This window comes from Anomaloglossus baeobatrachus, chromosome 2 (genome assembly GCF_048569485.1).
Source record: "Anomaloglossus baeobatrachus isolate aAnoBae1 chromosome 2, aAnoBae1.hap1, whole genome shotgun sequence".
Lineage (NCBI taxonomy): Eukaryota > Metazoa > Chordata > Amphibia > Anura > Aromobatidae > Anomaloglossus > Anomaloglossus baeobatrachus.
The window spans coordinates 667,337,621-667,364,522 of NC_134354.1; the positions used below are offsets into that span (position 1 = coordinate 667,337,621).

General features: G+C 44.7%; 1 protein-coding gene across 1 annotated transcript in view; it reads right to left on the bottom strand.

Moving 5' to 3' along the window:
* Positions 1–13,338: 13,338 nt before the first annotated feature.
* The window catches only part of LOC142290518 (uridylate-specific endoribonuclease D-like), a 58,619-nt gene continuing 45,055 nt past the window's right edge, over positions 13,339–26,902 (bottom strand). Inside the window, 2 exon segments of the mRNA XM_075334477.1 lie at positions 13,339–13,717; positions 16,225–16,367. Coding sequence (XP_075190592.1) covers positions 13,606–13,717; positions 16,225–16,367 — 255 coding nt within the window. The 3' untranslated portion in view covers positions 13,339–13,605.

The following is a 26,902-nucleotide window of genomic DNA, read 5'->3' on the forward strand; positions in this document are numbered from 1 at the left end:
CCACTTTTTCTCCATTTTTTTCTCCACTTTTTCTCCACTTTATCTCCACTTTTTCTCCATTTTTTTCTCCACTTTTTCTCCATTTTTTTCTCCACTTTTCTCCACTTTTTCTGCACTTTTTCTCCACTTTTTCTCCACTTTTTCTCCATTTTTTTCTCCATTTTTTCTCCACTTTTTCTCCATTTTTTTCTCCACTTTTTCTCCACTTTTTCTCCACTTTTTCTCCATTTTTTTCTCCATTTTTTCTCCACTTTTTCTCCACTTTTTCTCCGTTCTTTTTCTATGGTCGGTTTACCCATTAGCTCTGCCATGCATACTGTAGCTCTACACCTACTGCACATGTTACTTTATGATTGACATCTCTTTCGTACCAGAGCTGTCTAAGTCTACTCTGACCCCATATTTGTCATTACTATATTGTCCTTGTACTGTATTATGACATTTGTATCATGTGTTTCATTTCTTGCTGTGTTGCAATTTTTTTGCTGCATCCCAATTGTACCTCTACATTGTTCGAGTTTATGTTATTGTTTTCTCACTCTTATGTGATACTGATTATTGTCATTTTTCATGATTACATGCAGATAAGTCCAATCTGACGAAGGCTCAGGCCGAAACGTCATTTGCAACTTGTTTTGGACAAAAACATATATGCTTATGAAAAATTTTTTTTTCTTAATACGGACCAATAAAGAGTGATTTTGCATTACTATCCGTTGTGACTTACTGACTTAGTCTGGGAGATTTAGAGTGCCGAGGTTACTCACTAATTTTATCTATTATTACCTCTGAGCACCTATATACCAGTGAGCAGAGCTTCCTCTACAGTAGTTCTCCTGATTAGGCATGCCCTTACCTCATGAGCAGGGCATTGCAGCTTTGGTAGCAACCATTACGACATGGACTCTGCTGCTGTGGACCCGAGAAGAGTGAGTGCAGATTCATTGCACCCACACTCCTCACATGAAGGGTCTGCACTCCTAGAAAATGGGGGATACGTTCCCTGAGTGTCTCCCCCCCATATTCTAGACGGTCCAGAGTCGTCGTGGGACCCCTTTATTTTTTTTCTTACAATAAATTAGTGAAAGAGGAAATGTTTTGGGGACTGTTTTTTCAAATAAATTTCTTTTGTCGATTTTTTTTTTTGTTAGTACTGACAGTTTATGATGTTGAGTATCTAATAGACGCCATGACATCACAAACTGCTGGGCTTGATCTCGGGTTACTTTACAGCTAGTATCAACCCGATTTATTACCCCGTTTGCCACTGCACCAGGGCACGGGATGAGCTGGGGTGAAGCGCCAGTATTGGCGCATCTAGTGGATGCGCCACGTCTGGGGTGCCTGCGGCCTGCTATTTTTAGGCTGTGAAGGCCCAATAACTATGGACCTTCCCACCCTGAGAATACCAGACCACAGCTGTCCGCTTTACCTTGGCTGGTGATCCAATTTGGGGGGGACCCTACTTTTATTGTGTAATTATTAATATTTATAAAATAATTATAAAAAAGAGCCTGAGGGGACCTCCACATTGGATCCCCAACCACGGTAAAGCTGCCAGCTGTGGTTTTCAGGCTACAGACGTCTGCTTTACCCTAGCTGGCTATCAAAAATGGGGGGACCCAACGTCATTTTTTTTTTTAACTATTTTTTAAATAGAAAAAATTAATGGGCTTCCCTGTATTTTGATTGCCAACCAAGGTAACGGCAGGCAGATGGGGGTGGCAACCCATAGCTGTCTGCTTTATCTGCGCTGAGAATCAAAAATACCGCGGAGCGCTACGTCATTTTTTTAAAGATTTATTTTTACAGCACTGTAATGTCCAGCAATCAAAATACAGGGAAGCCCATTTTATTTTTAGTTATTTAAATAAATAATTAAAAAAAATATATATGGGCTCCCGCTGCATTTTTTGTATTGCTAGCTAAGGGTAATCCAAGCAGCTACTGGCTGCTAACCCCCACTGCTTGGTGTTACCTTCACTGGCAATGGAAAATCCAGGGAAGCATTTTTTATTTTTTTTGCCAAAAAACTACAAAAAAAGGACGTGAGCTTCGCCATATTTTTGTATGCTAGCCAGGTATAGCAATCAGGTGCTGGAAGAGTTGGATACAGCGCCAGAAGATGGCGCTTCTATGAAAATGCCATTTTCTGAGGCGGCTGCAGACTGCAATTCGCAGCAGTGGGGCCCAGAAAGCTCAGGCCAACCTGTGCTGCGGATTCCAATCCCCAGCTGCCTAGTTGTACCTGGCTGGACACAAAAATGGGGCGAAGCCTACGTCATTTGTTTTCTAATTATTTCATGAAATTCATGAAATAATAAAAAAAGGGCTTCCCTTTATTTTTGGTTCCCAGCCGGGTACAAATAGGCAACTGGGGGTTGGGGGCAGCCGTACCTGCCTGCTGTACCTGGCTAGCATACAAAAATATGGCGAAGCCCACATAATTTTTTCAGGGGGCAAAAAACTTCTGCATACAGTCCTGGATGGAGTATGCTGAGCCTTATAGTTCTGCAGCTGCTGTCTGTCTGTATGGAGAAGAGCAGACAGCAGCTGCAGAACTACAAGGCTCAGCATACTCCATTCAGGACTGTATGCAGAATTTTTTTGCCCACCAAAAAAATGACGTGGGCTTCGCCATATTTTTGTATGCTAGCCAGGTACAGCAGGCAGCCACGGGCTGCCTCCAACCCCCAGTTGCCTATTTGTACCCGGCTGGGAACCAAAAATATAGGGAAGCCCGTTTTTTTTTAATTATTTCACTTATTTCATGAAATAATTAAAAAACAAATGACGTGGGCTTCGCCCCATTTTTGTGTCCAGCCGGGTACAACTAGGCAGCTGGGGATTGGAATCCGCAGCACAGGTTAGCCCGAGGTTTCTGGGCGCCTCTGCTGCGGATTTCAGTCCGCAGCCGTCCCAGAAAATGGCGCTCTCATAGAAGCGCCATCATCTGGCGCTGTATCCAACTCTTCCAACAGCCCTGGAGCCGGGTGGCTTGTTGGGTAATCATGAGTTAATACTGGCTTTGTTTTACTAGCCAGTATTAAGCCAGAGATTCTTAATGTCAGGCACGTTTGACCCGGCCATTAAGAATCTCCAATAAAGGGTTAAAAAAAACACCACACAGAGAAAAAATACTTTAATAGAAATAAATACACAGACACATTAGAGACTCCATCTTTATTACCCCCTGTCAGCCCTCCACGATCCTGCTCTTCTGTCTTCTTTCTTTCTAGTGTAGTAGTAGTGACGATTGTAGTGAGGATGAGGTTCCCCAGCTCATCACTTGATGAGCTGGGGAACCTCATCCTCACTACAATCCTCACTAGTGTAGTAGTAGTGACGATTGTAGTAAGGATGAGGTTCACCAGCTCATCACTTGGGGCTGGGGAACCTCATCCTCACTACAATCCTCACTAGTGTAGTAGTAGTGACGATTGTAGTGAGGATGAGGTTCACCAGCTCATCACTTGGGTCTCGGGAACCTCATCCTCACTACAATCCTCACTACAATCGGGAAGCAGCGTGCAGCCTTCACTCCGTGAGTGATCAGTGCTGGCTGTCAGCGGTAACAGCGGTAACGCTGACAGACGCGTTACCATAGCAACGGTGCTCTCGGAGCCGCGGTTAGCGGTGACGTCACCGCTAACTGCGTTGCTATGGCAAAGGTGATCTCCGTTAATGACCGGCTGTGTCAGCCGGTCCCTAACGGAACGGGGAGTCGACCGTGTGCTAGAGCATGTCGCCGGTACACGGCGATACACATATGTGCACCGTGTACCGGAGAGATGCACTCGCAGGTCCTACATGACGCGTCATAGTCATGTGACCAGTCTGTAGCCAATGAGATAATAGCCACGTGACTGGTCACATGGCTATTTTGACGTCACGATAGGTCCTGCATCTCTGCTGGCAGTGCCGTCACCGGGAGGATTCAGCGATCATCGGATGGAATAGCGGCAGGAGACAGAGTGCAGAAGGGATCGCGGGGACCGGTAAGTGTTATGGCAATGTTTATTAACTGTTTGTGTACATTTATAATGCATTTTTATGTGTTTGTGATTGCCTCCCACTATAGCCTATTGGTTCGAGTTCAGTTCGTCGAACGTTCGACAACCGAACTCGAACGGGACCCCCGTTCGGCGAACCGACCTCGAGCCGAACCGCGACCGGTTCGCTCATCTCTAATCCACACCCATTTATTATTTATTTTTACTCTGGGAAGAGGAGATGTGAAAAGGGACGATGGCAGTGAGGCACATTAAGCAAACAGCTGAAATTGTAATGCAGGACAGCTTATATTATCAAAATATCATTGTAAAACCATAATAAATCATTATGTTTAGAAGGAGGCAAAAACAAACCCAAACGGTAAAGTTCGGGGTTTGTACTGGAGGCCAGTTGTCCGACTGTCGATTTGAACACAACTTTTAAATAAAGTCTGTGCACTAGTTGGGAACTTTTGACTTTCAGGCTTAAGCATGAGATTACCTTCATTTTAAAGACAATCATCTTGGCTTTCTCATTTTTTCTGTGTTGAGACTCCTAACAGAGGCTCCACGGACTTTTTTGATTTCCACATTTCCCAGGGGGCAATGCGCCTAGGATTTTACTGTATCGAGCGCCCTCGTTGGCTGCCGGCAGTGTTTTCTCTTACTGGTCTCCCCGAGATCAGTGATTGTTTTTTCTCATACATAGATTTGACAGGTATCTATTTAGATTATTTATTAGTTTATTAGTCTATTTAGATTAGTTATGCAGGTTCTCGTCATGTCATTTCATTATTACTGTTTTGCTCCAGTTGTTTAAAAAAAATGTCTTCACGTATGCTACAAATTACAATTTGTTTTCACATTCCCTAATAATTCAGTGTTTTATTATGTTGATTGCCAAGCAAAAGGTCACTGAATCGAATCGAGGAGCAACCATGAAGAATATTTCCTAAAAAAACAGCAAGGAACAGCATCATCCACCTCATCGATAGCAGTCTATAGGCCAAGAAAATTCCCAAACTGCATCATGTGAGTGCCATGACAGTTGGAAGAATACACAATGATGTCTATCCATCCAGTCAAAAGCCAACAGACTTTCAGTCAAAATATCAGAGTCAGCAAGTCAGCTTATCACAAGGTCTATTAGTTCTGGCACAGCAAACACAGCAGTGGAGGGGGCTCATATGCTTCCTAATAGCAAGATCACAGATGTCGATGCAAGCACAGAGTGACACATGTTACACAAGTCTGGAGTGGTGGCCCCAAAAAAGTTATAGAAGGCTCGACTCAATATCATCATAAGAAGCATCAGCTCAAGTTTGCAAAGAAGTACGAAAAGTGGTTAGTAGAAGATTGGCAAGGAGTGATTTGGAGCCATGAGATGAAAGTCAATAGACTTGGCTCTGATGGGTGCAAATGGGTCTGGAAGAAACAAGAGGAAAAGTGACTAACAGATCGATAAATGCATGGAAAGTTCAAGTTCAGAGGAGAAATTGATTTAATTTATCAACAAATACAGTATAGAAATCGTGCTGGCTCCTTCTTTTTGAATTTTTTTGGCAGGTGGTTAGCCTCCACCAGGCCGTGGACCCTATTTTGGTTGTTCTATCTGTAAACTGGTTTAGCTATTGGTGACTGTTCACACATAGCCACCGGCCCTGTCCACAGGCTTTTAATCTTAGCTGCACTTGCCTGGGCCTGTCCCGCCCACAGCTGTGACTCAGTCACAGATACGGGAATGAAAAGCACCAGGTGCGTGCTGCCTCAAGCAGTTCTGCATTTGATGTGTGAGGCCATATGGCACCTCAAACAAAATATAATATTTAGTGTAGGACTGCCCGATGGGATTTGCCGAGACGTTGGCTCAGAATATTGCAATGTTTTGCCAAAAATCTCAAATTTATCAACAAATACAGTATAGAAATTGTGCTGGCTCCTTCTTTTTGAATTCAGAGGAGAAAGCCTGATGTTATGGGATTGTTTTACAGCCAAAGGTGTTGGATACTTGACCCTGACTTGGAAGGATGGTGGTCTCAATGCTGTGCAATATATGAGTATCCTACAAGACAAGTTACTTTATACACTCAAGTACTATGGGTATGAAAAAGATGACATAGTGTTATAGCAGGACCACAACTGTAAGCATGTGTGACGCCCCTGCGGTCAACCAGGTGTTGAAGGTAACAACTATGTAACAGCCCAAATCCTGTGTAGCAGTCCACACACACACCAGGGCATTTGCACAGCTCAAACACAGAATGGGAGACTCCCTCAGTACCAGGTGACAGGGCTGGACACTGAGATGACAGGCAGCCGACTGGGGAGAGGGAGAGACCTAAACAAGTGGGAGGAGCCAGTGAGGGAAGACAGACAGGAAGTGTGAGCAGTTAGTCTGTGGCAGGAGACTGTGACAGGAGTCTGTGAGGAAAGTCTGACACAAGCAGTCAGTGAGATCAGCAGACTGCATGGTGTGTGAGGAGGAGAAGCTCTTAGAGGACAAAGGAACCTGACAGCAGCTGACCAGAGCTTGGGTGGTGAGACTGGCCACTGAAAAGGAGGAACTCAGAGGAAGCGAGTGGATGAGCTCCTGGGAGAAGAGGAATCCCAGGGACAAAACGCCCAGCACTTCACTGAAGTTCAGCATGCAAGGGGTGCAGATCTCCCAGGACAGGACAGACTTTAAGCATCTGCCCCCCCCCCCCCCCCCCCCCCCCCCCCCCCCCCCCCCCCCCCCCCCCCCCCCCCCCCCCCCCCCCCCCCCCCCCCCCCCCCCCCCCCCCCCCCCCCCCCCCCCCCCCCCCCCCCCCCCCCCCCCCCCCCCCCCCCCCCCCCCCCCCCCCAGGGCTATGGGACACCCGGTGCCGGGCCGGACTAGTCCGGGGATCGTCAGTGGTGGCTGGGCTCCGGCTCCGTGGCCCTGGTGGGTGTCAGTTGTAATAGGGCTGGTGACTTGGGAGCAATTAAAGTATATGTTTCGTGACGCCACCTGTGGTCTGCGGCTATTAAGCCGCCGCTGCTGTGTGAGGCCTCCGGGGTGATGTTATGGCAGCAATGGTGGTACTGCTCCCCACAGGTGGAGCGGAACCCCGGGAACACTGTTAGTGCTCGTGAAAGTCTATGGTGTTGTGTGGCTAACACGGTGCAGGGCCGACAGGCAATGAAAGAATCAGGCACAAACAACAGTCTCTTTACCTTTTCCTCTTTTACTTTAGGAACAGTCCAGTCCTGGGAGACTGTCACAGGTGGTGATGGGAATCAGGTCGGCCTGGAAGTACTTGGGGTGATCTTTCTGGCCAGCTGAGTATGAGGCCTACTCCTGTGCTTTTCTTTGTTATGATAGGACCCTGCTTCTCTGAATCCAGCAATGGCCCTCTTTGCTGCTGGGACCGATGGTACGTCCCTTTCCCTCTGTAGTAGGCTGCGCAGGCCCTCTCTGGTGCTTCTCTGCTGGAGTCCACACCGGGCCCTGATGCTGCAGCTGTACCTTCGGGCTGTTTATGGGCCAGGTGCTTGCAGCTCTCCTGCCCTTCGGATTCGGCTACCAGGGAGTATTTTAAGCCCTGGTGGCCACAGACTCCGATGTCCGAGTCTCTTCGCTGCCTCTCTGCTACTCCTGCTTCCCTGGGCCAAGCTGCTCTAGCTCTAGGCCCCAGATCCACAGGACAGCACACTGCGTCTGCTCACTATCACTTCTCCCTGCAGACTGAACTCTACTTCCTCCCTCAGGTCAGACTTGAGGAAGGCTCCCTGGAATTCCAGGTTCAGAGCTCCCCCTGCTGGCCGGAGGGAGAACCGCGGTGGATGTTAAACTTGCTGGCCAATGGACCTCCCCATTACCTCCAGGCTCAGCATTAACCCTTTGGAAGGGCAATGCTGTTGTGGCTACCAGGTCCTGGGGCGCCACACATCCTGTTAGTTCTGCAGGCAGGTGGACTTCCACGGTGCATCAGCCAAACACAAAGGGTCTGAGGCTAAGGCCGGTTTCACACATCTCCACTTTGTCGGATCCGGCGTGCTCCCATACAGTGTATACAGTACAGTGGCCGTACAACAAGCTCAGGTCACATGCTGTCATGTGACCGGAGCATGTGACTAGGAAGTTGCAGTGCGGCGATTGTAATGTATACACTGTACAGGAGCACGCCGGATCCGATAAAGTGGAGAAAAGCCGGATGTGTGAAACCAGCCTAAGCGACAAAGAGGAAGCAGGGGAGTACCCCTTAACACTAGAACTACTGGACTCGTGACACCTATATAGAAATACATGGTGCAAAGTAGTCAAAATGACTACCTCAGTAGTTCTAGTGTTAAATAGCTCACGTCGCCAGCGTTAGGACGGGGCACCAGGAGGCCCTCCAAAAGCTCCAAGCTGGTGAGGACTTCAAAAGACTGACACTAGTGCAAGGTGGGGAAAGTGGCCCCCAGATTAAACTGGTACAGATTCCAGGAGGACGGCAAACCTGGTCCTGGCATGTCCCAAGGCAGCTTTTCCAAGGCTGTAAGTAAACCTGTTCAACTGCACTCACTGACTGGACTCCCTTTAATTTTTATTATTTTTATTTTTATTTTCTTTTGCTCCACCGAGCCTCCAAATCTCGGGGGAGCTGGCATAGTCAGACTATCCCCTTTAAATTAACCCCTTTTTATTGCGCAACACGGGGCCACGGAACTGGGCCAGGCCACGACTGCACAACCACTGGCTCGGCGACGGGTGCACAGGGAACGGACTGAGCCACTGCTATCCCTGGTGGTCCCGTGCGGGTGTCGCAACTTTGGCGTAGTCGGCAGGATACCAATTAGACCCGCTAAAACGGGTGACAGAGTGCCTTTTTGGGACTATTTGCTTGTTTTTATGGACTTTGGCGCCATTTTAAACGTTGCCGCTGAAATTTTATTTTGCCGCCATTTTGCTGGACTGTAAATATTTGCTGCGCCACAGCTACAAAGGATGCAAAACCAGTGCCCCGCCCATGAAGCTCCAGCGGAAACAGCATGACCGCCTAACCCGGAAGGCCGAGGAGTGCTTCAGTCCCCGCGACTCTGGTAAGAAAAACCAAGGGGGAGAACAGCATGGACGGCAGCGGTAACGCGGCGGGCAGCAATCAAGCAGCGCCAGCAGCAGTCGCACCCGGGATGGCAGCGCCGATCATGCCGATCACCCTATGTCCCGGGAGCGGCGTGGTTTCCCCAGTATGCCGGCAAACCTGACACCCTTACCGGATTTAAAAGTCGGCAGTGCGGTAAGTATGGACACTATGCACGTAAATGTCCTTTAAACGGGCAACTCCTGGAGCCAAGGGCCAGTCCCCAGGATTAGATTTTCAAGGCCCAAGTGACTGGCGTGACCGGTATGTGGGAGGATGGCCGATCCTGTCCATTACACTTGATGGGATTCCCACTCCTGCACTGCTAGATACCGGTTCCCAAGTAACTACAATACCCCATGTACTGTACCGTAAATTCTGGTCTGATGATGAACTGACCCACCCAGATCCTAACCTCACCATCTATGCTGTTAATGGACTACCAGTGACTCAAGTAGGTAGGGTTTAAAGAGGTGACCATTAAGGTGGGGAGGGTGGAACTTTCAGGCCAGGGGTTATTTGTAGTTGATACTGATCCCCATGAAAGGAATCCCCAGGTGATTCTGGGTACTAACATCATTAAAAATTGTCTAGGTGAAGTGTTGTTCTTGCTTCAGCAGCTTGTCCCAACAGCCGGTGCTGGACAACAGAGGGCGCTGCAGAGAGAGATCCGTGCCCTTCTGCAGAGACAACAGGTAAACCTGATTGGTGGGGAAATTGGTAAGGTACGTGTAATGGATTCAGTCCCTATTGTATTACCCCCAAGGAGTGAAGTAATGCTTTGGTGTCGAGCGGCAGTGGGCATTAAAGGGCGGGATTACCAGGCCATGGTAGAGCCCATACACTCAGAGAGTTGGCCCACTGTTCTGACAGCCCGGGGGGTGATAGATGTGCGCAGGGGCCGGGTCCCAGTACGTGGATTGAATTGTGGGGAGGAGTAGGCTAAATTGCCCAAGTACGCCACAATTGCCAAACTACTCAATGTACATGAACATGCCATTCAGTCGGTGGAGCACACCACCCCATCAGAACCCGGGGAGGGTGATAACAGACTGAACACTTAGAAAAATGGTGCCAAGAATTACACGTGGGAACTGACTCTACTCCCTCTTACCAAAAGCAAGGTGTCTATCGGGTGGTACAGGAGTACGAACAAGTTTTTAGTACGCATCCCTTGGACTTTGGGAGGGTTAAAGGGGTATACCATCACATCCCCACAGGTGATCATCCCCCCATTAAAGAACGGTACAGGCCTATACCACCAGCACTCTATCAGCATGCCAAGCAAATGTTAAGGGACATGAAGGAGGCTGAGGTTATCAGAGACAGTTGTAGACCCTGGGCAGCTCCCCTGGTCCTAGTTAAGAAAAAGATGGCACAATGAGGATGTGTGTAGATTATAGGCAAATAAACCGCATAACACATAAGGATGCTTACCCTTTACCATGCATAGAGGAATCCTTAGCTGCATTAAAAGCTTCTAACTATTTTTCCACTCTGGATCTTACCAGTGGGTATTGGCAGGTCTCCGTAGCAGAAGAAGACCGGGAGAAAACTGCATTTGCAACGCCCATGGGACTAAGTGAGTTCAACAGCATGCCATTTGGACTCTGCAACGCACCTGGGACCTTCCAGCAGATTGGCCCCAGTATAATGGAACCATACTTGTACCTGTACTTACATTTCCACAGCTAGCAGAAGAGCAAGAAGATGTAGTAGAAGACAGTGTTCCAGATTCCACAGAAACTGCAAGCGTTGTACCTGCTCGCCCTGTGGTAATAACTAGCTTACCAAGTACACGTAGACACAGTCAGAACACCAACACTAGTGGGATACCCATATTGCGTAGATCTAGTCGCAGCAACTTTGGTCGACCCCCCAACTAGGTTAGGGAATTGGTTATAAACAGCAAATATGTGAATAAAATGTAAAAATGTGTTTATTGTAAATAGTTATCTAATGTAACATTGTGGAAAATGTGTTGAACTACAGAGACTAAACTGTACCCCTTTTGGGTCATTTTGCCTGTTAGCCAGTTAAAATATGGACCTTAGTCACAGGACTGGTGTGACCAATCTATGGACCAAAAGCTACAGGACTGGTTGTAGCCAAAAACTCTGTTGTAAAATAAGTTGCACAGTTGTGCCCAACACCAGTTCCAACCTGCACCCTGCAGTTTCAGGACTGTTCCCAGGAGAGAGCATGATGCAGGAAGGGTCCGTGACGAGGAAGGCCAGGACACCGTCACCACTGGAACTGGTGACCCTCTCCTAGGACCTTGTCACCAGTTGTTAACCTGTTGTTACAGGAATGGACACCAGAGACACCAGGGACATTGGGTGGGAGACCACTGGCAAGTGGCACCAGAGACTCTGGGTGGTGGGTGGCAAGGGAAGTAGAACCTGGTTTGCAACGTTAAAGCAAATGTGCCTCCCGCAAGGGATGAGAGTGCAACCGGATTTATGTTTAAAATGTTAACCGTTTCTGCATGTAAAAACTGCAGTGTATTTGTTTGTTTGCAGCCTGCGGACGTGCTGGAGGTAACCAAGGGGGAATGTGACGCCCCTGCGGTAAACCAGGTGTCACAAAAAGGTAACAACTATGTAACAGCCCAAATCTTGTGTATCTATACCAGTCCACACACACACCAGTTCACCAGGGCATTTGCACAGCTCAAACACAGGATGGGAGACTCCCTCAGTACCAGGTGACAGGGCTGGACACTGAGATGACAGGCAGCCGACTGGGGGGAGGGAGAGACCTAAACCACTGGGAGGAGCAAGTAACCTTAGGAGAAGGGAAGACAGACAGGAAGTGTGAGCAGTTAGTCTGTGGCAGGAGACTGTGATAGGAGTCTGTGAGGAAAGTCTGACACGAGCAGTCAGTGAGATCAGCAGACTACACGGTGTGTGTGAGGAGGAGAAGCTGTTAGGACAAAGGAACCTGACAGCAGCTGACCAGAGCTTGGGTGGTGAGACCGGCCACTGAAAAGGAGGAACTCAGAGGAAGCGAGTGGATGAACTCCTGGGAGAAGAGGAATCCCAGGGACAAAACACCCAGCACTTCACTGAAGTTCAGCACGCAGGGGGTGCAGGTCTCCCAGGACAGGACAGACTTTAAGCATCCTGTTAGTTCTGCAGGCAGGTGAACTTCCACGGTGCATCAGCCAAACACAAAGGGTCTGAGGCTAAGCGACAAAGAGGGAGGCGGGGAGTACCCCTTAAATAGCTCACGTTGCCAGCGTTAGGACGGGACACCAGGAGGCCTTCCATAAGCTCCAAGCTGGTGAGGACTTCCAAAGACTGACACGAGTGCAAGGTGGGGAAAGTGGCCCACAGGTTAAACTGGTGCAGATTCCAGGAGGACGGCAAACCTGGTCCTGGCACGTCCCAAGGCAGCTTTTCGCAGGCTGTAAGTAAACCTGTTCAACTGCAATCAGTGACTGGACTCCCTTTCTTTGATTTTTATTATTTTTATTTTCTTTTGCTCCACCGAGCCTCCAAAGCTCAGGGGAGCTGGCGTAGTCGGACTATCCCCTTTAAATTAACCCCTTTTTATTGCGCACCACGGGGCTACGGAACCGAGCCAGGCCACGACTGCATAACCACTGGCTCGGCGACGGGTGCACAGGGAACGGACTGAGCCACTCCTATCCTTGGGGGTCCCGTGCGGGTGTCGCACATATGTCGAGATTGTTGAAGAAATGGTTCAATGACAATGAAGTAGTCCAATCTAAAGGCCCTGTCACACACAGAGATAGATCTGTGGCAGATCTGTGGCAGATCTGTGGCAGATCTGTGGCAGATCTGTGGCAGATCTGTGGCAGATCTGTGGCAGATCTGTGGCAGATCTGTGGCAGATCTGTGGCAGATCTGTGGTTGCAGTGAAATTGTGGACAATCAGTGCCAGGTTTGTGGCTGTGTACAAATGGAAAAATATGTCCATGATTTCACTGCAACCACAAATCTGCTAAAGGTTTATCTCTGTGTGTGACAGGGCCTTAACTCTTGAGAGTAAAGTTGAAGAAAAAGCTGTATATGTACTTAAGTGAGTCGACCAGTATGCACCAACATTGGGAACATATAGAAGAAACCTGTGATCAGATTTTGATTGAGACTTGCTTGAACCTGATTGAGAGCATGCCCAGAAGGATTCAGGCAGTGTTGAAAGCCATACGTGGATACAAAATACTAACAAAATAATACAAATTTAAGTTTACTTTTTAGCAGCAAAACAGTAACAATGCAGTGATATGACAAGAATCTGCATAAATAAATAATAAATAATCCCTCATGGGAGTGGCCCATAGAATAATGTTGGTCCGAGTGGAATGTGATTTTTTCCACTCGCTCAGTTTTACTTGCCGTGTGTGCGGACCCATGCTCAAAGTATGCAGTTGTTAAAGATTCTGTTTGCTGTCTCACAATGTATTAAAAATAAATTTACTTAAGATCAGTAATCATTTATTTATGCTTAAAGATTTTATTGCTGAAATTTAGTTATTTGCAAGAATCAAATCATTTGCTTTAAATGTTGGGGTAAGAAGAGGCTAAATATCTTTTGCCATTGCCATAGGAAGAATTGGCCCAACTGTAGGTTTGGATCTTCAGAGAAGCATTGCCCAATTGTACAGTGCACCTGAAAGAAAACAGATACCAATTAGTAAGTGAAGGAAAAATCCAGAAAAAAAATGAAAGACGTCTTTTAGGTTCCATTCATATTAGAGTTTGCCTCGATTCATCATTCATATTTTGTTTTATTTTGATTTGTTACTTTTCTTTTTTGTCTTGAGATATTTGTTGACATTTATTCAAATTAATCAAAAATGGCGCACCGTGGTTCATGAATTTGGTGCAAAGTATAAATAGGATTTGTTCCTATCAATAACCATTTTTAGGAAATTTTGCGCAAAAGTTGCATCTTTTCCAAAATGAAGCAAAAATGCACCTTTTGGACCTATATAAAACTACACCAGAGGGCGACTGAAGAAGAGTTATGCCACATTTTGATAAATCAATAAAAAACAAGAAAGCCAGCTAATCTCAAAATGGCATGTATTATAAGATGTTCACTGCACTAAAAATTACAAACTGCACTATTATAAATTTAAGATTGTTGGCAAAAAATAGCAATTTCTTGAGCTACCCTGCCACGTCACGGTAAATCTCTTTGGGCAGCCCTACTCTAAAAATGTTTTATATAATATGTGCCATACGGCCTCACATATGAAAAAGTAGAACTGTTTATAGTAGACTTACCTGGTGCTTTTCAATCCCGTACCCATGACTGAATCATGGCAGTGGGCCGGACAGGCCCAAGCAAATGCTGCATGAAATAAATAGCCTGTGGAAAGGGCCTGATGGCTGAATGTGAACAGCCACAGATTGCCAAAATCAAGACAAGTGATAAAACAAACCAAATTTTGATGAATCAGCACATGGCGTTATTAATGAGCTGTTGCTACTACCTGGTTACCATCCATTTCTATGGTGAAGTCACTTTGATATCGCTAAATCTGTGTTTGTATTAGAGCTTAAAAGGATTGGATACCATCCTAGGAGGCCTCAGAATAGGCTTTGCAATACTGTGATTCACAAAAAAATCACTGCGTATCCAACTTTTGGGATTTGTTGGGTTTGTTAAGCATGGGGAATTTGAATGTCAAAAGATTCGAACATCTCTAGTTCTTACTCGTATGAAAGCTGTCAATCAACTGATCACCCCCTAGTCTGACATCTGAAATCCCAAGCAATTAGCTTCCATAACTAAGTTGGAAGCAACTCTATGAAATAACTTTATGTTCTAAGTAATAAAGTAGGGTAACACACAGTGACTTTAGTCTGTGATATTTATGCCCTAATTGAGGGACATAATGTAAATTGGGGGCACAATGTAGTGAATTTGAAATTCCAAGTGTAGCATGGTAGAGGCTTCCTAATAACCTGAGAAATTCCAAGTCTAGCATGGTGGAGGCTTCCTAAAAACCTGAGAAATTCTAGATCCAGCATGTTAGAGGCTTCTTAAAAACTTGAGAATCCAAATAAAAAGGTTGTTCTCTGAAGAACTGTCTTTTTTCCTTAATTGTCCTTTAGATGCTGAACAAAAATATACTACCTGTGTAATCTGGACTATAAAGTATAACAATACATGCTATGTGTAAGAGGGTGAACCTACCATATTGTACCCCCCTTGAAGATATCAATGGTTTTATTATAAATGTGTGATGTATAACTTTTACATGTTAAGTTATTCTAAGATGTTTTGTCCCTCATGGCCGCAGTACTGCCAATGGTCACAAGAGGTCACTGTACTCCTGTCAATTCTTGTATAGTTCTAAGTTAAGGTTTAGTTTTGTTTAACAGACAGCAGGGAAAAGGGCAGTTGTGGCAGGGTTAACTGCAGAGGCGGCCCACAGTGGGGTGGAGTAAGGGGACATATGGGAGGAAGCAGTTCCTGTTTAGTGGTTGTTGTGTAGTGGAAGCAAGAGAGACAATATATAGTTAAGAAGGTGGAAGAGTAGTCCAGGCTCGGGATGCAGATGAACTTTCCAGAGGTGAACTGACCAAAAGTGAACTCCTACCAGGCAACCTTTGTGAAAAAGTGTGGAAACATTGTCAGGCCAGTGGAAAATGGGACCTTAGTGAAGAAGGGATGCCCTGCTATGGGACAATGACTTGAAGAGCAGTCCTTGGAAAGTAGCATAGCAGTGTCGAGAGTATTATAGCCACAGTGAAACACGTGGATCCATGTGGTTTTATATCAGTAGGATGCAGATGAACCAGCCCCCCTCTCCCTCCTTGGCAGCCTCTGAAGAAGAGAATAAGCTCATGTCTGTAACCCTCCTGGAAGAGCCGGTCTATGTTAGAGTGGAAAATGGACTAGCTATTACTAGCTATATCCTGTACTTGAGTTCACTTGAACATAAATAAATTTAAGTTTTTAAAATCTTATTTGGACTCTAATGTGAATATAAAACACCATGATACTGATGGAGGACTCCGACCTAAAGATACTGGGCACAGATGGAAGACGCTCCCACACACACAACACAATTTTCTGTAGAGTGCCAGGGTGCAGAAAATGCAGTACTGCCCATGGCTACTGCCCCAGGCACATTTATATATGCTCCATATAAAAGTACTTACGCACTATCTGGGCGAGTGACGTAGCAAAGTGTGTACATTGCAATATCAAACTCAGGACTGGATCCCATAAAGAAAGAGCCAAGGGTTTTTAAATAGGTAGACCAATTAAACTGGAAGGCGAAAACATCCGGGTAACTGGTCCACTGCAGAGACAAAGAAAAATAGGATGAATAATAGTATAAATGGACAGTACTGTCATATTTTTATTCTAGCTACAGAAGAATAGGGTAATTCAGGGCCGGTCCATGTGCAGCGCTGCGCTCGTCAATATCACGGATGAGCCCTCATGCTGTATGTTATTAGTCACACTGAGACAAAATCTATCTCATCTGCAAAATAGACTGTGCTGTACTTTGACTTTCATTGGTCAGTATTCTTTGATGTGAAGTAACGGTGTACACATGGGCGAAATATGGACCATATTTACTTTGGTCTGAACGGGCCCTTACTTGCATGCTAATTTTCCATTGGGACTCAATCATATTCAATTATATTTCAAATTTGCTTCAAATTTGAAAATAATGGGGAAAAAAAAAATGCTTAAAAATCTTTCAAAACAACCTAGAGAAATGCTTCCGAACAAAATAGGCCTAAAAAAAGTGTTTCCTGAAGTGAATTGCTCTTGAAAACTAAAAAACAAAAAAAAAAAAAACTTACCCTGTGTGTGAACATAGCCTAAGCGTATTTTACAGTTCATGTATAAAGGCACTGCCTGGCAGTGAGTCTCCCAATTCGAATTCACAGCTTTGTATATGTCTGAGGCTGAAAATTCGAGCTGGGGACCCGTGTTCAGTCTGGGCAATGTGGTTTGTAGGTGGACCATGAAATATGTTCACGTGAATCTGGCCTTAGGTTAGGTTCACACGACTTTATGAACACCTATATCACAGTAAACGAATCGGGCAAACTAGCAATGCTCAACTCCTGGAAGGAGCATCGCAAATGCAAAACGTGCATTGGGTGTGGGGAACGTCGGCATACTCTCTTTGCTCCCCGTTTGTAGGTATATTTCGTACCACTATGGGACCTTTATTATGTAGATACTAGCTATACTATCCGGCTTCGCCGGGTTAATAACTGCTGTTAACAAAATAGAATGTATTAACAATAATGTATTCTGCACACAAAAACCACAAAACAAATAGATAGAAATGTAATTATTAAAAGGCAAAAACTAAGCTAATAGAAGCATTTCACAACATATATTTCAACACCACAGATATTCCACACAGATTTAACTAAACTGGCCAAGTAATGTGCTCCGTGTGTCTCTTTCCAGGTCTGTCTCTTTCCAGGTCTGTCTCTTTCCCCATCTGTCTCTTTCCCCGTCTGTCTCTTTCCCCGTCTGTCTCTTTCCCCATCTGTCTGTTTTCAGGTGTCTCTTTCCAGGTCTGTCTCTTTCCAGGTCTGTCTCTTTCCAGGTGGTCTGCCTCTTTCCTCGTCTGCCTCTTTCCCCGTCTGTCTCTTTCCCCGTCTGTCTCTTTCTCCATCTGTCTCTTTCCCCGTCTGTCTTTCTCCGTCTGTCTTTCTCCGTCTGTCTCTTTCCCCATCTACCTGTCTCTGTCTGTCTCTTTCTTTGTATGTCTCTATCTGTCTGTTTCTTTCCCCATATATCTCTTTCCAGGTCTGTCTCTTTCCCAGGTCTGTCTCTTTCCCCGTCTGTCTCTCCGTCTCTTTGTCTGTGTTTTTTCCTGTCTGTCTCTTTCCCTGTCTGCCTGTGTCTGTCTGTCTCTTTCCTTGTCTGTCTCTATTTCTCTGTCTCTTTTCCCGTCTGTCTATATCAAGGTCTGTGTCTTTCCCCATCTATCTTTGTCTGTCTCTCTGGCTGTCTCCTCCTTCCCTGTCTGTCTGTCTCTGTCCCTGTCTGCATGTCTGTCTGTCTCTTTCCCCATCTGTCTCTTTCCAGGTCTGTCTCTTTCCAGGTCTGTCTCTTTCTGTATCTTTCCCTGTCTGTCTCTTTCTCTCTGTCTCTTTCCCTTTCTGTCTCTGTCTGTCTCTCTCTTTGTCTGTCTCTCTCTGTCTGTCTCCACACCGACATCTGATTACCTCACATATAAGCTTCTTATACTTTGAATGGCTTTTGTTCCTATAGCAACCATTCACAGCTCCTACTAATAACCTGTAGTTCCAGGCTCCATTTACTTTAATGGAGGAATGTTTTTTGGAGAGTAACTGTAAAGCGCGGGTTAAATTTTCCTGTCAAAACATAGTCTACTACGTTCCCTGGGTCACATCAGGTGTCTGTGCAAAATTTTGTGATTGCAAATGAGACGGTGTGGATACACTTTTCGTTTCACTTTTTCCCCATTATGTAGATAGGGGCAAAATTGATTGGTAAATTGGAATGCGCGGGGTTAAAATTTCGCCTCACAACATAGCCTATGACGCTCTCGGGGTCCAGACGTGTGAGTGTGCAAAATTTTGTGGCTGTAGCTGCGACGGTGCAGATGCCAATCCCAGACATGCATACATACATACACACACACATTCAGCTTTATATATTAGATATTATATGATATTATAATTCTTGCTTGATTTTTTGACATACGTGTTTTAATTGTATATTGCTTATCACCACAATAAATGTAAATAATGGAGTAGTATTGCATATTGATAGTCTTCGGTCCAGTGTTACTGTGACGACATAGACTCTGTCAGTGTCTAGCAGGAGTTAAATTTCTTAAAATTCAGCCAGACATGAAGATAGTTTGTTTATAGACAGGGTATAAGTCCCTCATTGTTTTTACAAGACTCTTGTTGACTCATGTAATTGCCTTGACTGAAGGCCCCGTCACACTAAGCAACATCGCTAGCAACATCGCTGCTAACGAACAACTTTTGTGACGTTGCTAGCGATGTTGCTGTGTGTGACATCCAGCAACAACCTGGCCCCTGCTGTGAGGTCGTTGGTTGTTGCTGAATGTCCTGGGCCATTTTTTAGTTGTTGCTCTCCCGCTGTGAAGCACAGATCGCTGTGTGTGACAGCGAGACAGCAACAACTAAATGTGCAGGCAGCAGGAGCCGGCTTCTGCAGAGGCTGGTAACCAATGTAAACATCGGGTAACCAAGAAGCCCTGTCCTTGGTTACCCGATATTTACCTTTGTTACCAGCCTCCGCCGCTCTCACTGTCAGTGCCGGCTCCTGCTCTGTGCACATGTAGCTGCAGGACACATCGGGTAATTAACCCGATGTGTGCTGTAGCTAGGAAAGCAGGGAGCCAGCGCTAAGCATTGTGCGCTGCTCCCTGCTCTGTGCACATGTAGCTGCAGCACACATCGGGTAATTAACCCGATGTGTGCTGTACTAGGAGAGCAAGGAGCCAGCGCTCAGTGTGCGCTGCTCCCTGCTCTGTGCACATGTAGCTGCAGCACACATCGGGTAATTAACCCGATGTGTGCTGTACTAGGAGAGCAGGGAGCCAGCGCTCAGTGTGCGCTGCTCCCTGCTCTCTGCACGTGTAGCTGCGTGAGCTGGTAACCAAGGTAAATATCGGGTTGGTTACCCGATATTTACCTTAGTTACCAAGCGCAGCATCTTCCACGCGGCGCTGGGGGCTGGTCACTGGTTGCTGGTGAGCTCACCAGCAACTCGTGTAGCCACGCTCCAGCGATCCCTGCCAGGTCAGGTTGCTGGTGGGATCGCTGGAGCGTTGCAGTGTGACATCTCACCAGCAACCTCCTAGCAACTTACCAGCGATCCCTATCGTTGTTGGGATCGCTGGTAAGTTGCTTAGTGTGACTGGACCCTAAGGAAGGCCAGACACCCAGATAAATCAATTATGCGAACTTCCCATTGTATTACTAAGTGAATTGCTAGTTGTGATGGACCTTACCTGTCTATTCTGTCTCTGGATATTTGAATATGGCTTGAAATCTAGCCAATAAGAGAAGCAACCTTGTACAACCAATCCGATAAGAACACAGTATATCCTAAGGGAAGGTGATGGCTATAAAAGGGGACTTCTTGGAGTCACCAGGGTTGATGGATGTTGCATGATCTAGTCTAAGCTCTTAGGAGCTGGCTAGGGGATCAGAACAAGGATGCCTTGTGGACTTGGTCTAGGGACTTTGGCTCCGACTAGAGGATCACTTGGCTACATAGCTTCAATCTAGGGGCTCTGATTCCGATTGGAGACTATAACTGCAGTCTAGGGATTTCGACTCCGGCTGCCAGGATTATATCATATCATCATACCAGAGACTACTTAAGGAAGAAACCCAGGTTGGGACAATTTGGTCACCTGGTTACAGACTGTGCAGACCTCAGCCAGCTTCCTAAATCTGGCATTATTCCATTTTTGGTGGGTGCCCGCCGAAAACTGGGTGCTGCTGGATGCTGTAAGCAGCCCTGGAAGCTCTGAGGCACGGACATTCTAAATCCCTGGTGAGCAAGCGGAAGGGTGAGACTCTGTTGCCTGTTACATTTGTGTGTGTTACTGGTTATATGCTATGTGCCGTTAATTGTTTGGGGATCCAATAAAGTCTTAATATTGTGATTCCCTCACCCTGTGTTGCCTGAGTAGTGTTACGCCCACGGTTAAGGAGGTCGGGTGCTCAGTTGGGATGAGCCCTGGGCCATGCTGTCTTTCTAAAGGTGGCCAGGCCAGCGGACGAGAGCACCCACTGACCCCCGTGTCTCCACAGTTACTATTACACTAATTAATATATTTAGGGGGTTAGCTAGGTATTTCCAATTTAGTACATCTGCGCCATGGGAGGTATCATTTGTTGAGACATTTTGTTTAATTTAATTTGTTTAATAAAGATTTACAATTTTCATGCTTTTGCATATCAGTTTGTTGGTGGTTATATTCAGATGACTTTATGAAAAATTGTCTTTTTTTTCATGCAGAAAAAGCTTGTTTTTCATCCTGGACCAATATATATATATATATACAGTTAGGTCCAGAAATATTTGGACAGTGACACAAGTTTTGTTATTTTAGCTGTTTACAAAAACATGTTCAGAAATACAATTATATATATAATATGGGCTGAAAGTGCACACTCCCAGCTGCAATATGAGAGTTTTCACATCCAAATCGGAGAAAGGGTTTAGGAATCATAGCTCTGTAATGCATAGCCTCCTCTTTTTCAAGGGACCAAAAGTAATTGGACAAGGGACTCTAAGGGCTGCAATTAACTCTGAAGGCGTCTCCCTCGTTAACCTGTAATCAATGAAGTAGTTAAAAGGTCTGGGGTTGATTACAGGTGTGTGGTTTTGCATTTGGAAGCTGTTGCTGTGACCAGACAACATGCGGTCTAAGGAACTCTCAATTGAGGTGAAGCAGAACATCCTGAGGCTGAAAAAATCCATCAGAGAGATAGCAGACATGCTTGGAGTAGCAAAATCAACAGTCGGGTACATTCTGAGAAAAAAGGAATTGACTGGTGAGCTTGGGAACTCAAAAAGGCCTGGGCGTCCACGGATGACAACAGTGGTGGATGATCGCCGCATACTTTCTTTGGTGAAGAAGAACCCGTTCACAACATCAACTGAAGTCCAGAACACTCTCAGTGAAGTAGGTGTATCTGTCTCTAAGTCAACAGTAAAGAGAAGACTCCATGAAAGTAAATACAAAGGGTTCACATCTAGATGCAAACCATTCATCAATTCCAAAAATAGACAGGCCAGAGTTAAATTTGCTGAAAACCACCTCATGAAGCCAGCTCAGTTCTGGAAAAGTATTCTATGGACAGATGAGACAAAGATCAACCTGTACCAGAATGATGGGAAGAAAAAAGTTTGGAGAAGAAAGGGAACGGCACATGATCCAAGGCACACCACATCCTCTGTAAAACATGGTGGAGGCAACGTGATGGCATGGGCATGCATGGCTTTCAATGGCACTGGGTCACTTGTGTTTATTGATGACATAACAGCAGACAAGAGTAGCCGGATGAATTCTGAAGTGTACCGGGATATACTTTAGCCCAGATTCAGCCAAATGCCGCAAAGTTGATCGGACGGCGCTTCATAGTACAGATGGACAATGACCCCAAGCATACAGCCAAAGCTACCCAGGAGTTCATGAGTGCAAAAAAGTGGAACATTCTGCAATGGCCAAGTCAATCACCAGATCTTAACCCAATTGAGCATGCATTTCACTTGCTCAAATCCAGACTTAAGACGGAAAGACCCACAAACAAGCAAGACCTGAAGGCTGCGGCTGTAAAGGCCTGGCAAAGCATTAAGAAGGAGGAAACCCAGCGTTTGGTGATGTCCATGGGTTCCAGACTTAAGGCAGTGATTGCCTCCAAAGGATTCGCAACAAAATATTGAAAATAAAAATATTTTGTTTGGGTTTGGTTTATTTGTCCAATTACTTTTGACCTCCTAAAATGTGGAGTGTTTGTAAAGAAATGTGTACAATTCCTACAATTTCTATCAGATATTTTTGTTCAAACCTTCAAATGAAACGTTACAATCTGCACTTGAATTCTGTTGTAGAGACTTTATTTCAAATCCAATGTGGTGGCATGCAGAGCCCAACTCGCGAAAATTGTGTCACTGTCCAAATATTTCTGGACCTAACTGTATATATTTTATCATATGTCAATGTTTTGTTATCTGTACGGCATCCATATAATACATACCATGTTTCTCCAAAAATAAGCCCTATACTTAAAAAAAACCCTAGCATGAATTTTCATCATTTTCGGCTTAAGCGGTACTTTGCACGTTGCGACATCGCTACTGCAATCTCGTCGGGGTCAAATCAAAAGTGACACACATCCGGCGCCGGTAACGACGTCGCAATGTATAAAGCCTAGATGCACCGATAAACGATCGCAAAAGAGTCGTAAATCGGTGATCTGTGTAGTGTTGGTCATTTCCATAATTTCGCTGCAGCGACAGGTACGATGTTGCTCCTCGTTCCTGCGGCAGCACACATCGCTGTGTATGAAGCCACAGGAGCGAGGAACATCTCCTTACCTGAGTCCCGCCTGCAATGAGGAAGGAAGGAGGTGGGCGGGATGTTTTTCGTCCCGCTCATCTCCGCCCCTCTGCTTCTATTGGCCGCCTGCGGTGTGACGTCGTTGTGACGCCGCATGACCCGCCCCGGCTAGAGTGACGTCGCAGGGCAGGTAAGTCCGTGTGAAGCTGCCGTAGAGATGATGTTCACTACGGCAGCTATCACAGGACTATCGCGCTCGGCATCGCTACAATTGGCTAGCGATGTCGCAGCTTGCAAAGTACCCCTAAGGCTTAAATATAAGCCCTACCCTGAAAATAACTGAATAGGATAACTGAAGTGAGCACTAATATATATATATGAGTGCAAGCCAAAAATACATACTATATATAAGAATAAGGCTGCACATCAAACTTAGATAATGGTATAATGCCTCAAGCATATGGAATGTGAACACAGCTCCGCCCCTTTCGGCCATGTTTTTTCCATCTCCTATATAAGAAAGTCCTTAGTTACCCCTCTCCACCCACAGCAGTTTTTAATTGCAATGAGATGACACACAGTTAGGGTCACAGAGCTAGGGACCCCAATATAGAGATATGCCTTGACGAGGCTTTGGGGCTCAGTTACATTGATCAATGCGATTGCTAAATATCTCCTTTTTCCTAATATTCATAGCAGGTATGCAATTCATTATTCACATGTTCAAATTAGCAAGTAGCATTTTTCATTGTATATTCCAATATTTTTCCATATGCTTGAGGCATTATACCATTATCTAAGTTTGATGTGCAGCCTTATTCTTATATATAGTATGTATTTTTGGCTTGCACTCATATATATATATTAGTGCTCACTTCAGTTATCCTATTCAGTTATATGTAGTTTTTTTTCTGAATGTGAACACAGCTCCGCACCTTTCGGCCATGTTTTTTCCATCTCCTATATAAGAAAGTCCTTAGTTACCCCTCTCCACCCACAGCAGTTTTTAATTGCAATGAGATGACACACAGTTAGGGTCACAGAGCTAGGGACCCCAATATAGAGATATGCCTTGACGAGGCTTTGGGGCTCAGTTACATTGATCAATGCGATTGCTAAATATCTCCTTTTTCCTAATATTCATAGCAGGTATGCAATTCATTATTCACATGTTCAAATTAGCAAGTAGCATTTTTCATTGTATATTCCAATATTTTTCCATATGCTTGAGGCATTATACCATTATCTAAGTTTGATGTGCAGCCTTATTCTTATATATAGTATGTATTTTTGGCTTGCACTCATATATATATATTAGTGCTCACTTCAGTTATCCTATTCAGTTATATGTAGTTTTTTTTCTGAATGTGAACACAGCTCCGCCCCTTTCGGCCATGTTTTTTCCATCTCCTATATAAGAAAGTCCTTAGTTACCCCTCTCCACCCACAGCAGTTTTTAATTGCAATGAGATGACACACAGTTAGGGTCACAGAGCTAGGGACCCCAATATAGAGATATGCCTTGACGAGGCTTTGGGGCTCAGTTACATTGATCAATGCGATTGCTAAATATCTCCTTTTTCCTAATATTCATAGCAGGTATGCAATTCATTATTCACATGTTCAAATTAGCAAGTAGCATTTTTCATTGTATATTCCAATATTTTTCCATATGCTTGAGGCATTATACCATTATCTAAGTTTGATGTGCAGCCTTATTCTTATATATAGTATGTATTTTTGGCTTGCACTCATATATATATATTAGTGCTCACTTCAGTTATCCTATTCAGTTATATGTAGTTTTTTTTCTGAATGTGAACACAGCTCCGCCCCTTTCGGCCATGTTTTTTCCATCTCCTATATAAGAAAGTCCTTAGTTACCCCTCTCCACCCACAGCAGTTTTTAATTGCAATGAGATGACACACAGTTAGGGTCACAGAGCTAGGGACCCCAATATAGAGATATGCCTTGACGAGGCTTTGGGGCTCAGTTACATTGATCAATGCGATTGCTAAATATCTCCTTTTTCCTAATATTCATAGCAGGTATGCAATTCATTATTCACATGTTCAAATTAGCAAGTAGCATTTTTCATTGTATATTCCAATATTTTTCCATATGCTTGAGGCATTATACCATTATCTAAGTTTGATGTGCAGCCTTATTCTTATATATAGTATGTATTTTTGGCTTGCACTCATATATATATATTAGTGCTCACTTCAGTTATCCTATTCAGTTATATGTAGTTTTTTTTCTGAATGTGAACACAGCTCCGCCCCTTTCGGCCATGTTTTTTCCATCTCCTATATAAGAAAGTCCTTAGTTACCCCTCTCCACCCACAGCAGTTTTTAATTGCAATGAGATGACACACAGTTAGGGTCACAGAGCTAGGGACCCCAATATAGAGATATGCCTTGACGAGGCTTTGGGGCTCAGTTACATTGATCAATGCGATTGCTAAATATCTCCTTTTTCCTAATATTCATAGCAGGTATGCAATTCATTATTCACATGTTCAAATTAGCAAGTAGCATTTTTCATTGTATATTCCAATATTTTTCCATATGCTTGAGGCATTATACCATTATCTAAGTTTGATGTGCAGCCTTATTCTTATATATAGTATGTATTTTTGGCTTGCACTCATATATATATATTAGTGCTCACTTCAGTTATCCTATTCAGTTATATGTAGTTTTTTTTCTGAATGTGAACACAGCTCCGCCCCTTTCGGCCATGTTTTTTCCATCTCCTATATAAGAAAGTCCTTAGTTACCCCTCTCCACCCACAGCAGTTTTTAATTGCAATGAGATGACACACAGTTAGGGTCACAGAGCTAGGGACCCCAATATAGAGATATGCCTTGACGAGGCTTTGGGGCTCAGTTACATTGATCAATGCGATTGCTAAATATCTCCTTTTTCCTAATATTCATAGCAGGTATGCAATTCATTATTCACATGTTCAAATTAGCAAGTAGCATTTTTCATTGTATATTCCAATATTTTTCCATATGCTTGAGGCATTATACCATTATCTAAGTTTGATGTGCAGCCTTATTCTTATATATAGTATGTATTTTTGGCTTGCACTCATATATATATATTAGTGCTCACTTCAGTTATCCTATTCAGTTATATGTAGTTTTTTTTCTGAATGTGAACACAGCTCCGCCCCTTTCGGCCATGTTTTTTCCATCTCCTATATAAGAAAGTCCTTAGTTACCCCTCTCCACCCACAGCAGTTTTTAATTGCAATGAGATGACACACAGTTAGGGTCACAGAGCTAGGGACCCCAATATAGAGATATGCCTTGACGAGGCTTTGGGGCTCAGTTACATTGATCAATGCGATTGCTAAATATCTCCTTTTTCCTAATATTCATAGCAGGTATGCAATTCATTATTCACATGTTCAAATTAGCAAGTAGCATTTTTCATTGTATATTCCAATATTTTTCCATATGCTTGAGGCATTATACCATTATCTAAGTTTGATGTGCAGCCTTATTCTTATATATAGTATGTATTTTTGGCTTGCACTCATATATATATATTAGTGCTCACTTCAGTTATCCTATTCAGTTATATGTAGTTTTTTTTCTGAATGTGAACACAGCTCCGCCCCTTTCGGCCATGTTTTTTCCATCTCCTATATAAGAAAGTCCTTAGTTACCCCTCTCCACCCACAGCAGTTTTTAATTGCAATGAGATGACACACAGTTAGGGTCACAGAGCTAGGGACCCCAATATAGAGATATGCCTTGACGA